We start from the raw sequence: 13,128 nt of genomic DNA, 5'->3' as shown, positions 1-13,128 counted from the left end.
TTCAATGAATGTCACATGAGATTATGACTTTACAAGTAACACATGTTAAGGGCTTAAAGGGTGTCTTTGAGAATCATCTCTGATGCCAAAGTCAGTACTTATATCAGCCGGAGTACCTAGATAATATTATTCCAAGTGTACTTAGTCTATTTTCAGGATTTTTTTAATGTAGTGAGGACATAATAAATGTTTAATGAATATCAAAATACTTTTAATGCTTCGAGGAAAGATAATAATATGTACATCAAGTTAATGAATACTGGTATTTATAGTAAGGAATTAGGTCAGAGGCTTCAATAACCTTTTCCCACGTATTCTATTTTCGTTGGTAGTTATTCCGTTATTACCTTTTTCTAGGTTTTCCCACTAATGCGCTGGTTGTTATTAGATTCATAGTTGATGAGGAAGATATTTTCTCGTATAACCTACGACCTTGAGATATAAGGTAACTGGTGGGCCTTAAAAAAATATCATATATGGTCTAGGCTTAAGCTCTAGATGACTCATGATACTAGCCATTAATCCAATTTGGACATTTTGGGCCAAACCCATACATAGCATATTGAGCTAGACGCATATAGTTTTCCCACCAGATTCTAGAAGTTGAGAAAAAAGGTTCTAAGGGTTTTCAACATCAGGATACATTGGAGCCCCTGAGATCCTTTATTTTGAGTAGCATTTCTAAAGAATTTACCCCGAGGGCTAAGAGGGTTATGACATGGACGCTTCTCTTATAGGAGAATGAAACTATTAGCCCTTTCCCTAGAAAGATATCGTTGGGGAGATTTATTCTAGGAAGATGATACTAAGAGATTTTCGTTTTTGTGTATGCCCATACTCTTACTGTTTACACTTATCATATATATATATATATATATATATATATATATATATATATATATATATATATATATATATATATATATATATATATATATATATATATATATATATATATATATATATAAGTTTCCTTTCAATCAGAGTGACTTCACTTACTGCCTAACTTGACATCTTGGTGACGCCTTTGTAGTTTCTATCATCATAACTACACTTATTTACATTATTTGCATTAAACTTAATTGCATCGATAAGACATTCGAATATTCTGAAATACATAAAATACCATACCCATGAACACTATAATGCACCAAGCGTATTTTATCACATTAACTCTATAAATACCCCTTCATCTCTCCATTTACTTAATACCATTTTTTCAAATATGTATCAGTAGTTTCTTTCTCTTGGACTTCTTCTTGATGAAATGACTTTCTTTTGAAACTTCTTTCTGTTACTGACTTATTTTTCCAAGAAGCTCAAGAAACCTTATACAACGACGACAATAGTTAAACCCGTTGTCAATGAAAATGAGGAGTTGGCTACATGACTTTGATTCCAACTAATAAAATCATAACACTTATATTTTCCACTGTCTTTGCATCATGAGAGTCTTTCTTATCAACCCGTACGCGAGTGGGTTGATATTATTGATTCTTATATTTTTATTTTGTTTAAATACTTTCTACATAATTCGGTTGCTAGATTACCACGTAATATTCGGAGAACCAATAATATTGTCGTATTTGGCAAACTTCTATAAGGCTATTATTTGATATTTAACAACAAAACTATTTAAGTATATATGATTCGACCACTATTTTATTACAAAAACTAATAAAATAATGAAAAAATTAACCTTAATAATCCAATGTTTCAGTCATCCGTTGTAAATAATCTCACATTTGAATTATTTCTAATAATTTAATATTTGTCATACATTTGCTCATAACATACCATATTACTAATAATAGGTAATAATTAGTTACCCTATACGCAAACATAATAAAAATAGTTATGGTGGCCAATCGAGAAAGCCATCTTTAACAGCTTTGAAGGTTGCTCATTCACAGTACTTCTATCGGAGGATCTTTAGGATCCTACAAAGAAGCCTCAGAATTCTATGTTGAAGAAGGCAACAACACCACCATGATCCAACCTAGGGTACAACTTGTCCTGGAAGATAAATAATTTATAGATCGGAGTAAGGATTACAATTGCTGAATTGGGAAAGAGCACATTGGGGATAATGAGTGCATTATTAGTAAAGATAAAATCCCCAAAATTTTCATACATGTAGATATTTTTCATTATCAGTTTGGTCTGTGTTTTTTTGAATCTTAATGAATTAAATTGATATCAGGATAAAACTATCTAGGTGAGGCTGCCTAAGTTTTCGCATTCTTTGAATTAAGTCAAATCTTGATTGAATAGTCTAAGTCTCAAGAAGGTTTTATTCAAGTATTTTGAAGTCAACACATAATTCGGCTCCTAGATGCCCACGTAACATTTGGAGAACCAATCATTTTCTCGTATTTGGCAAAATTCTATAAACCCATTATTTTGTCATTTAAAAATTATTGAAGTATATATGTTTCTACCACTATTTTTATTACAAAAACAAATAAAATAATGGAAAAATTGACCTTAATAATCAATTATTGTTTAAGTCATCTATTGTAAATAATCTCACATTTTAATTATTTTCTAATAATTTAATATTTGTCATATATTTGCTCATAACATATCATATTATTAATAATAGATAATAATTAGTTATGCTATCCACGAACTACAGGCAAATGTAGAATTATTTGATAATAATCTAAAGATGTGATTATTCTGAAAAATTATTAATCACAATTTTTTCGAAAATAATTAGAAATATAAAATGTACTTCCTCCGTTCTATAATACTTGCTATATTTTCTATTTTTGGCAATTTCATATTATTTGCTACATTTCCGTTTTTAGTAATAAAACAATCATTTAAAGTTCTATCTACCCCTATTTTTATCCTACTCTATACTCTATACTCTATAATAAAATATATACTATACTCTATAAAGTAACCTAACAACATATTTTTTCTTTTTCTTTTTCAATTAACAATAATAAAATATTATACTCTATAAATTAAACAATCAGCTACAGTGTAGGTCAATCACTTTTCTTAATTCTCGTGCCCATGCAAATGTAGCAACAATTATGGAACGAAGGAAGTAGCTAAGTATTTAAATAGAATAAAAGCATGCGTTAATAAAAGAGGGTATGGTATAGACTAGTATTTCCAGAAAACAGAAATGGGAAGCAGCAGTGTTCCAAGTAAAGCCATATTAAGGGCGCCGGGAAGAGATGAAGTTTATGTGGCGACAACCCCTTTGAGGGCGATGAAGGGACCTCCACAGTTATTAATGTCTGCAGCTTATTCCCTCAATTTATGGAATCTTCAGCATTTTATGTTGATCATCAAACCTTCCATCTCTTCTATGTCTCTTCAATCCCAGGTCAGGTTACTTATTCTTGTTATGTTTTTTGTTAATCACTAATCCAAAAGGTTTAATCATCAAACCTAACCAATGTTTAATTTTGAGTGATTTAGGATTATTATTTTTGTTTTTCTTTTTTTAAAAAATTAAAAATTATGAAAATGCAGGTCATAGTGTTTGATTTTCAGCCACAAGATCCTGAAAACATATTTGTGGCTCTGGCTGCCTTGTCTGGTAAAGCTATCCCTGGTAAGCTGTACAATTACATCAGTGTCATTTCTGTAAATTACTCCCACTCTTTAGAATTTGCTTAATTTAAACAAAAACGCTTCAGAGATTGTTGTGAGAGACACTCCGCACTAGATATATAGACTAAATGACCAATATAATACAAATTAAGAAGAAAATAAGTACATGGACTTCTTGTTTTCGGTAGAGGTTTTTATTCCACAAATCGGATCGGTTTCAGATGGGTGTCATTTGATTCGTTCGGATTTCGAATCGGTTAATTATATGTCGCGATGGGTTGTACGCGGGTCAAATTGGTTAGTTACATTTTGGTTTTAACAATCGGATTTGTACAAATTCTTTACCAATTGAAGTCCGAGTGGAATGTCAATCGGGCTCAGATTGTCTTTGGTCAATAACTAGTTCGGTTTTTTCAGGCACAATTCGGGTTCGGGTTTTATTTTTCGAATTGGAATCAGTTACGAAGTGCTATCGATCGGGTCAATATCAAAATTAAGTTGATAGTTGGTTATGAATTGCTATAGGCCTATTTACTTATGAACAAAATAATTACCAGTAGTTTTAACGGATGAATCAGATCAATTTATTTTAATTGTTTTAATGGGGGACATAATTTTTATTTGTTAACACTTTTTCAAATATTTCATTTGAAATTGTAGATTTTAGTTATTAAATCATTAATGAAGATTATGAGAATGACTTCAATAACAAGGTTTGGAAAGTCATTCTTAAATTCTTATCTTTTACTGCTTTTATATTAATGTTAGATTTGATTTAAATTTAAATTTGATTTTTTTAATCTATCAAACACTATATTTGAATTTAATCTATATTTTTAGTTGAAATCATCATTTGATTTTCCAAATTTCAATTATCAACCGATTTTGATGCACCTTGGTTCAAGTAGTATCTGCTTGATAAACCTAATAATAACAATAATAATTTTAAACTCTTAATTTGATTAATGGGAATGCATATATAAATCAAGTAAAAAAATAAGCCAGAAATTCGTTGCTAGCATGAGACTAAACTATTTTGGAAAATAGCATGTTAGCCGTTAGGTCCGGTCCCTTCAAAGTATTACAAAAATACGCTAGGGAACTTTAATTTCAATATAAACACCATATAACTAAATATAAAATTAACTCAAATTTAGATGAGTAGACCGCATTACTTTAAGACCCTTCATACAAGAATAGCCCAATTGGTCTAATTTCAATCGACCGTTTTCACAAAATCTACTCATGTGAGAGACCGTTTTTCGCTGAGATGACCTCAAAATAAAAAACTGATACTAATAACTGTATTAGTTATGCTATTCAACTAATTTATTGAGAAACGTCACACTGCGTAAGATCGTAGTATGTGTGTTTGACAAATCTAAATCTGTAGCTCTTATACGTAGTTACATATGTTTTGAATAATAGGGACAATCTTGGAAAGGAAAATTAGCAAGATCCCCAAGAAAAGATGTTGGTTCATTGGTTCATCGCAATCATCACATGCTGTTGAAGCAGCTTATAAGTTCAATGGCAGTTGGGACACCGATTTACGGGTCGGCCAACATGATTGCCGTCACTACACGAACGGTAATTTTTTTAAAAAAAAGAAAGAACATCGTGTACAAGCAGAATGCATTTATTTATCTGAAGTATTGTGATTCTATTTTATCATCAGAACTAGCTGAGATGCTGACTGGGGAGAAAAATGTAGTGCAGCAGCTGATGAAGTTCTCATAGAAAATCAATGTGATATTGCTAATTTCAGCACATATTCATGTATATTTCGTTTGGTGTATGCCTCAATACCAACCATTCTGCATTGTAACTGATCTAATGATCAGATTTCATGAAAGCATAACTGACAAAGCAACAGAAAAAAACGAATTGCACTTTCCAAAAGAAACGACGACTCGTTGCCAAAAAGCTAAGTCGTCTTTTCTCAGCGGCAAGTCGGCTTTAGTTTCTGCCAAAAATCATCCATCTAGCGATAAACGATGAGTCGTTCCTTATCTTTGTTTGTGCATTACTTTGCTTCTTTTTTCTATTCTCTGGGACTTTTGTTGTTACACTTATTTTGTCCCACTGTTTTCATAGTACTTTGTATAAACTTTTATACGGAATATACTCAAATTATTAAACATTCCTCTTCTATTTAGAGTATATAATTTACACCTCTACACTATTGAGATTACTCTCCATTGTATACGTCAATGCTTGATGTCCTGGACATGAATTAGCACCTAGCTAGTACATCTGAACCACAAATGGAAATAAATCAATGATGTCCCTTAGGACTTGGATTGAATCAAAGATATATATATATATATATTTATCCACTCAGAGAGAAGTATATACAAGAAATTAAAATTTATCTTATTCATTCAACTCGACATTTTAAAGCTTGTGTGTTGTGTCGGTATCTTTACATAAGTTCATAGAAGTCTATATGTCCATATTGACCTTTTGAAGTAGCTATCTTTAAACTTACATAGATAAGTTCTCCTATATGTAAATTTTGTGTCCCTTTGATCTGACACATACAACTAGAGTTATTCTACTCTAGAAATGGAGAACTTTTATTGACGACTATCTAATTTCATCACATTTGCTTCTAACACTTTTGTTTCTTACTAATATCGAATAAGGGATTGAACGTCATTGAATCATAAGACCCGTTGTTAAGCAAACGTTAGATTGGGTTTCCCTCATTAGTGTTAACTGGACATAACTCAATTCTTATTTAAGCGTAGTCAATGAAATTCCTTGGCAATACTTTGGTAAAATTATATGCCAAGTTAATCTTTGAATTAACAGAGTCAAAACTTAAACCCATATCTTGATAAGTCTCTTCACAAGGTCATGCCTTAGTGAAATATGTCTTGACTAATCAATCTAAACATGACCATAAACCCTTACCAAAGCCAAATTGCTGTCACAATGTGTTGCCTCCGGTGAAATTGATTTGGTAATAGCCGTATCTCAAATATGAGATTTCGAAGTCGTTTCGCTTCCTTGCTTGTCGATGCTAGAGTAATGAATCTTGAAGTCATAGTGGAATTTAAGATACATGTTCGTTTCTTAGAAGACCATGATACAACACCTCCTCCATAAATAAAGTGCATTGTTATACATCGCCACCCTTTTAATTTTATCGCCATCCCCCTAATGAAATTACGAATTTTCCCATGGACTTAAAACTTGTTTAACAAATGTAAATCGCACTTAATAACACTATTATCATTTAAAAAACATTAAATTTAAAGTTTAAACGTAATCTCGAATATTTTTATCGCGACCCAATATATATTGAATTTTCAGAAGCGCCCTTGTATGATATACGAATTTAAACACAGTACTATCTCTCTAAAAACGTTCTTCGATTTTAAAGAAGCTGTTAGTTGGAATAAATTAACTATGGATAACGAAAGCGACTATGAAGCGGATCCGGTATGTACTTTAATCGATTTGAATCGGTGTATTTTTTTAAAAAAAATGAAGTCGCAAAAACTGAGCGAGTGAACCATGGTGGAGTCGCACAATACGTGCGAGTGGACCACGGTTCAGTCGCACAAAACGTGTGACTGGACCGTGGTCCACTCGCACATTTTGTGCGACTTCACCGTGGTCCACTCGCACGATTTGTGCGACTCCACCGTGGTCTGCTCGCCATTTTTGTGCGACTGCTTTTTTTTTAGTATTTACATTATTATACTTCTTAGTAAATTATTATTATTAATATTATTATTATTAATATTATTATTATAAATAATATTATTTGTATTATTATTATTAATATTATTATTATTATTATTTTTTGATTTTTATTATTATTATTATTATTATTATTATTATTATTATTATTATTATTATTATTATTATTAGTATTAATTTAAGTAATTTATATTATTAACATTACTATTATTTTGTTGTTGTTTATTTAAATAATTTATAATTATATCTTATTATTATTATTTTCTTATTATTTAATATTAATTTGTTTTATTATTATTACAATTATTTTATTATGTTTTTTTTATTGTTATTATTTTAATATTAATTATTGAAGTAAATTATAATTTTTAATTAATATTAATTTGTATTACTAATATTTTAATATTAATTATTAAAGTAATTTATAATTTTTATTTATCATTGAATATTTTTATTATTAATGTATGCCTAATTTTTTAATGACCTAATGTATGGTTTGTTTCATATTTCAAATTTGTAGGACTTTGAAAACTTAGGAGACAACGTAGATTACTCCGGTAGATTTGTTACGGATAGGGAATTTGAATCCTTAGATGAATTACATAGTTGGGCCGATGCGATAGCAATTACAATTGGTTTTCAATTTACAAGTGCTTCTTATAAACAAAAAGAAGGACGTTCTAGAGTTAGTGTGTATTTAAGATGTCACCGCTACGGTAATATTAGGGGTGATTTACATAATTAGATAATGTTGCCCGACTTAGTTCTAAAAGTAGAACTTGTGGGTGTAAATTTTTTATTGTAGCAAGTAGTCGTAAACCAGGAGAAAGACCTTGGACGGTAAGGGTGTGTCCTGGTGAAAAAGAAAGACATAACCACCCGTTATTAATGTACCGAGATGGTCATGTAAGAGCATATAGGATCAATGTAGATATTCGGGAATTTTTCTGGTTTTTTTACTAGCATGAATCAGATTTATAATGCTAGGCAATCAATCAGGAGGAAAGAGATTAAGGGTAGGACTCTCTTTCAACACTGTCTTCATATGGCTATAGAACTTAATTACGTGGTCTGGACAGACTTGGATAATGAAGGGGGATTGAGCAGATTATTAGTTGCAAATCCTACCTCTATCCAAATGATACGTACGTGGCCGTATGTTTGATAGATACAACGTACAAAACAAACAAACAATAGTGGCCACTGTGTGAAGTAATCGGAACGACGCCAACCAATCACAACTTCTTGGTTGCGTTCTATTTGATGCGAGATGAGGCGGTTGTGTCATATTCGTGGGTGTTGCTGGGATTGAGAGATATTTTTGGCATAGTTCATACTCCTAGCGTCATTGTAACTGATCGAGACGAAGGTTTATCTGCAGCTATTCGTGACGTCTTCCTAGGTAAAAAGGTTTTGTTGATTAATTATTGTCGTTCTATTTATTGAATATGTCTTAATTACGTTCAATCTTGTTATTTAATGTGGATCTGCGACATTTGTTATGCATTTGGCATATTGCAAACGACGTTGAGAACATGGTGGACAAGTTGTGTGGCGGGAAAAGAAATCAACAAGAGCAGGTATTCAGGAAAAGTAGATGGAACCCCTTGGTTGAAAGTTCTACAATCGACGAATTTGAACAGAGATGGCAATCGATCGATGCTACCTGGTCGGTTAGGAACAAAAAGGTCGTTCGGTATTTGGCTGGAACATGGATTCCACTTAGAGAGAAATTTGTGCGTGCGTGGACGAATGAATGTTTACACATGGGTAACCAGACTACCAGCAGAGTTGAAAGCTAACACTCGTCTTTCAAGTATTATCTTGGTAGCGGTAATAGCTCATTTGATACCCTATTTAAAAGGGCATACGCACAAATTACAAACAAGCAAGCCAGGATCCGACAAGCGCTACAGGAATCCATGGATTCTGTAGCAAGGTTGTTGCGATAAAATTTCTTTAGACCTTTATATCGCCATGTATCTATCTATGCTTTGGAGCAGCTGCAACTTGAGTATAACCGTATGTTAGATTTGGGTGATTATGTACTTAACAAATGCGGTTGTGTACTTCAACGCACCCATGGATTGTCGTGTGCTTGTTATTTATATATGTCCATCGGTTCACAAGGTGCTTTGTATTTAGATGACATTCATCCATTCTGGAGTACTTTGACGTACACAGAGGTAGGAGATGACACCAACGAAGGAGTACGACACGCGAACGCCGATGACAAAGAGTACTTTAAATCTTTGGTCGATGAAGTCTTAAAATCTGATCCCGTAGTTGTACGACGCTTGTCTAGGTACTTTAGTATGAACTACACCCTGATGGAGCCGATATACCTGAGCCTTACGCAAGTGCACCTAGAAAGGGAAGACTAACCACAAGCAAAACCCTTAGAAGAAATAAAAGCGCATTTGAATATAGTAGATCATCTTCTCGTGGTCGAGTGTCTAGATCTTCATCTCGCGGGAGATCAAGTGGTCGGGAAACACAAGCCTCAATTGGAATTAATTTTAGCTTCAACTTATCCGGTACACAAACCTCAGATGATCCATGAGGTCGTGATTTTTCACTGTTTCCATGGCCCAATCACATCCCGCACATTCTTCCTCCTTACTTGTTTGATTGGATTGATGTCTTAGGTGATAATAACTGTGGATTTAAAGCTATTACCGCCACAGAGTTGGGAGGCGAGGTGGCATGGCCTCTTTTAAGACGTGCTATGTATATGGAAATGCCAATGAACAAAGACCAATACCTAAGTTTGTATCTATCGCAGTAGTCGTTAGATAATGCTATATTCAGAATTGGTTCACACGGCAATGAACCTGCTCCTTATATTCACTGGATGGATGCACCAATGGCATTGTACTCTGCAGCAACGTTTTTTTAACATTGGCATTGCTTAATATGGTTCTGCTGACGGTAATCCGCTATACAACTGTTTGGTTCTTCCGTTAAGGAAAGCATCGGGCATGCATAGTGTAAATAAAGTTATACATATATGTTCAACTATTAATGAACGATGATTCATCTCCACTGCCGCCAGTCCATCAACGTTGGAGAGAAGCAGTAGACAATTTTTCCAGACATATAGAAACACATTTTAATAGTAGGATTATGCTTTGAAATAAACTATGCGGGCCACAACCACCACAACGTAATAACACCGCTGAAGATGCTGTAAATTTAGATAGTCCATACTGTAACACAATGTGTAAATCATTATTTAGTTTAACTGTAGAAATTGTAGATGGGATTCAATTTGTGGATAGTCCATAGTTATACTATTATGTACGTCATTATTTAGTTTAACTATACATGTAGATGTGATTCAAATTATAGATGGAATTCAATATGTATAGTAATGTTGTAAATTAATAAAAGCATCGATGTAAACATGAATTAAATTTAATGTAAAAAGCGTTGATGTAAATAAATAAACGCATTAATGTAAATTAGTTTAAATACAGACTATGAAGGGTCATGCCCCTTAAAAGCTTGCCATTCGGCAAATAAATCTTTAACATCACCAAGGTATACATCTAAAGCATGTCTTTCTCGGGGGCTCATTTCCACAACAGGAGGCAATCTCGCCAATGGAGCGACTTGACTCGGCCATTCATTCAGAAACTGAAAAAAAAAAAAGGAAAAAGGGTGTGAATAAGATATTAAACAACATCTAAATAACACAACGACATAATACAAAAGATATAAATTCAAAAAACTAATGTATTCCAATCTGCTTTCAGCTGGACCAAAACCGGCACTCGGTCCTTCGCCGGGGACGACGTATGGGTGGGAGCACACTCTGAACCAGTCAACGTAACTAGGATCAACCTCTGATGGAACAGATGCCCAACGAAGTGCCTGATCACCAAGGCGGGCACTATAGGGGAACCTACTCCAAGTACACAGGCGGAGAAGCAAAGGCCACGGAATAGGTACCGTGTGCCGGTCGTACAGCCTGCGCTGGTCTCAGAGGAAGGGGGGAGGGAATAGCCTGCACAAAGCTGACCTGTCGCACTGTCCTCTCCGGCAAATACACCTCAATGATATCAAAGCAAGTCATAACCCCGATGAAGGTGGTGCGTAGGTGCTTATTCAGCAATGCCCTTGGAGAAGTCATGTACGGAGTCCGTTCCACCTGCATACAAGCCAAGTTAACATATAAAAATAATCTAAAATTAAAATAACATTGATAGGTTGTTTATGTACTACCAAACAAATCTTAATATGCAACTAGTATAGCAGCAGTTAGGGTCGAATCTACAGGGAACAATGTAGTAAACGATTATTTTCCAGCTACCAATTGATCCTAAGTAACACACGATTTTAGAGAATATATGTCTAAACTAACTAAATGACTAGAGTGCAAACAATTAAATTAGAAAGGTAAATCAATGATACTAAAACATCTAGGGATAAATTTCCCCACTAGCATGATATGATGACAATGAGATCCTACTACCCTTACAACAATCATAACCAAGTTCAATGAGACGAATACACCATTAAAGATACTAATAACTCCTTTCAAAGACTATTAGTTTCACTACCATACTATCAAACCTATTTACATGGAATCAAGTATAGTAATGACATTGAGCATAGTATTCCATAAGATCCAACAAACAAATCAATCTATTTTCATGAAGATTATCAAGCCTTTGATCTAAAAGGCAATTCATTCAACTCTACCTTTCCTTAGCGATTGAATGAATTGTTAAACACAATTTCCAAAATTTCTATTGAAAAACATGAGTTAACTAGCATAAGAAACCAAGCATGAACAAGAATTATGCATAACAAAAAGGGATTGGGATTCAATAATTCATCATCAAAATCACGGCTAGGGTTCCATCTAACTCTAGATTAAGAAACTACTCACACATATCAAATGTAACGAAACAAGAATTAATTAAAGAAAACATGATTAAAAGTAATAACAAGGAAGGGATAAAGAAAAAATACTTGAAGTTGAATACCAAAGGATGAATGAAAGTAATTGAAAGTTACAAAGTTTTTCTCCCAAAGTGAAGAATTCAAAATTTCTCAAAAAAACGTCTCTACCTATTACATTCCCTAATGATAAAATATAAACTGTGCGGAAAACGGTTATTAAAGCAGGACCGGACCGGGTTTTATGCAAGACCGGACCGGGTCCGTATGTTGAGAGTTTCCAGAGAGCAGAAATCGCAGGACCCGACTGGGTTTAAGCAAGATCGGACCGGGTCCGTAAGCTGAATACTTATGCAAATGATTATTGACAGACCCGACCGGGTTTAGAGTATACCCGATCGGGTCCTGGGCTTGGAGGCTTACATTCCTATTTCTTACTTGAAATCGCCCGGGTATGAAAAAACCCGCCCGGACCCATCATCTTGTGCTTACTTTTCTTCATTAGAACGCGGCAAAAGTACAAACGAGATCCAACGGGACTAAAAGCATATCCGAACGGACCCATGAGCTCACAAAAGTGCCGTAGTGCGGTCTCGAACTCTGCCAAATCTCGAAGCACGCATCCTAATGCTCAGAAGTGATCCGCTTCCAATACAAGAGTGGAGTAAAATGGCCTGAAATAATTAAAGACACACAAAAACTCCAACCAAGCGTAAAACCATATGGAAAATGCGAAACCACACATCAAAATGCGATAAAATGCAAGGGAAAGGAGCATACAAATATAGTACAAAGTGCATACATCAAACATGCATAACAAAGTGTGATGTGATGTACAATACCTGAGTCTCCGTCATGCAGTCCAGTATACTCCTGCAATCCCTCAGCCTGTTGATCTCACGACCTGGCTTGGGCGTGGACCACATCTCC

The 13,128-nt window shown here is 33.9% G+C and overlaps 1 protein-coding gene across 1 annotated transcript; it reads left to right on the top strand.

The window, feature by feature from the left end:
• Positions 1 to 2,945: 2,945 nt before the first annotated feature.
• LOC130805279 (uncharacterized) lies at positions 2,946 to 5,767 on the top strand. The gene is made up of 4 exons (XM_057669975.1): positions 2,946 to 3,346; positions 3,496 to 3,577; positions 5,005 to 5,166; positions 5,255 to 5,767. Exons 1-4 carry the CDS (start codon positions 3,143 to 3,145, stop codon positions 5,314 to 5,316), a joined length of 510 nt encoding a protein of 169 aa, XP_057525958.1. The 5' UTR covers positions 2,946 to 3,142; the 3' UTR covers positions 5,317 to 5,767.
• The last annotated feature ends 7,361 nt before the right edge of the window (positions 5,768 to 13,128 follow it).

The sequence above is a fragment of the Amaranthus tricolor genome, chromosome 2 (genome assembly GCF_026212465.1).
Source record: "Amaranthus tricolor cultivar Red isolate AtriRed21 chromosome 2, ASM2621246v1, whole genome shotgun sequence".
In the NCBI taxonomy this organism is placed as follows: domain Eukaryota; kingdom Viridiplantae; phylum Streptophyta; class Magnoliopsida; order Caryophyllales; family Amaranthaceae; genus Amaranthus; species Amaranthus tricolor.
The sequence above is the reverse complement of the archived record's forward strand: the minus strand, read 5'-3'. Positions and strand labels throughout refer to the sequence as shown.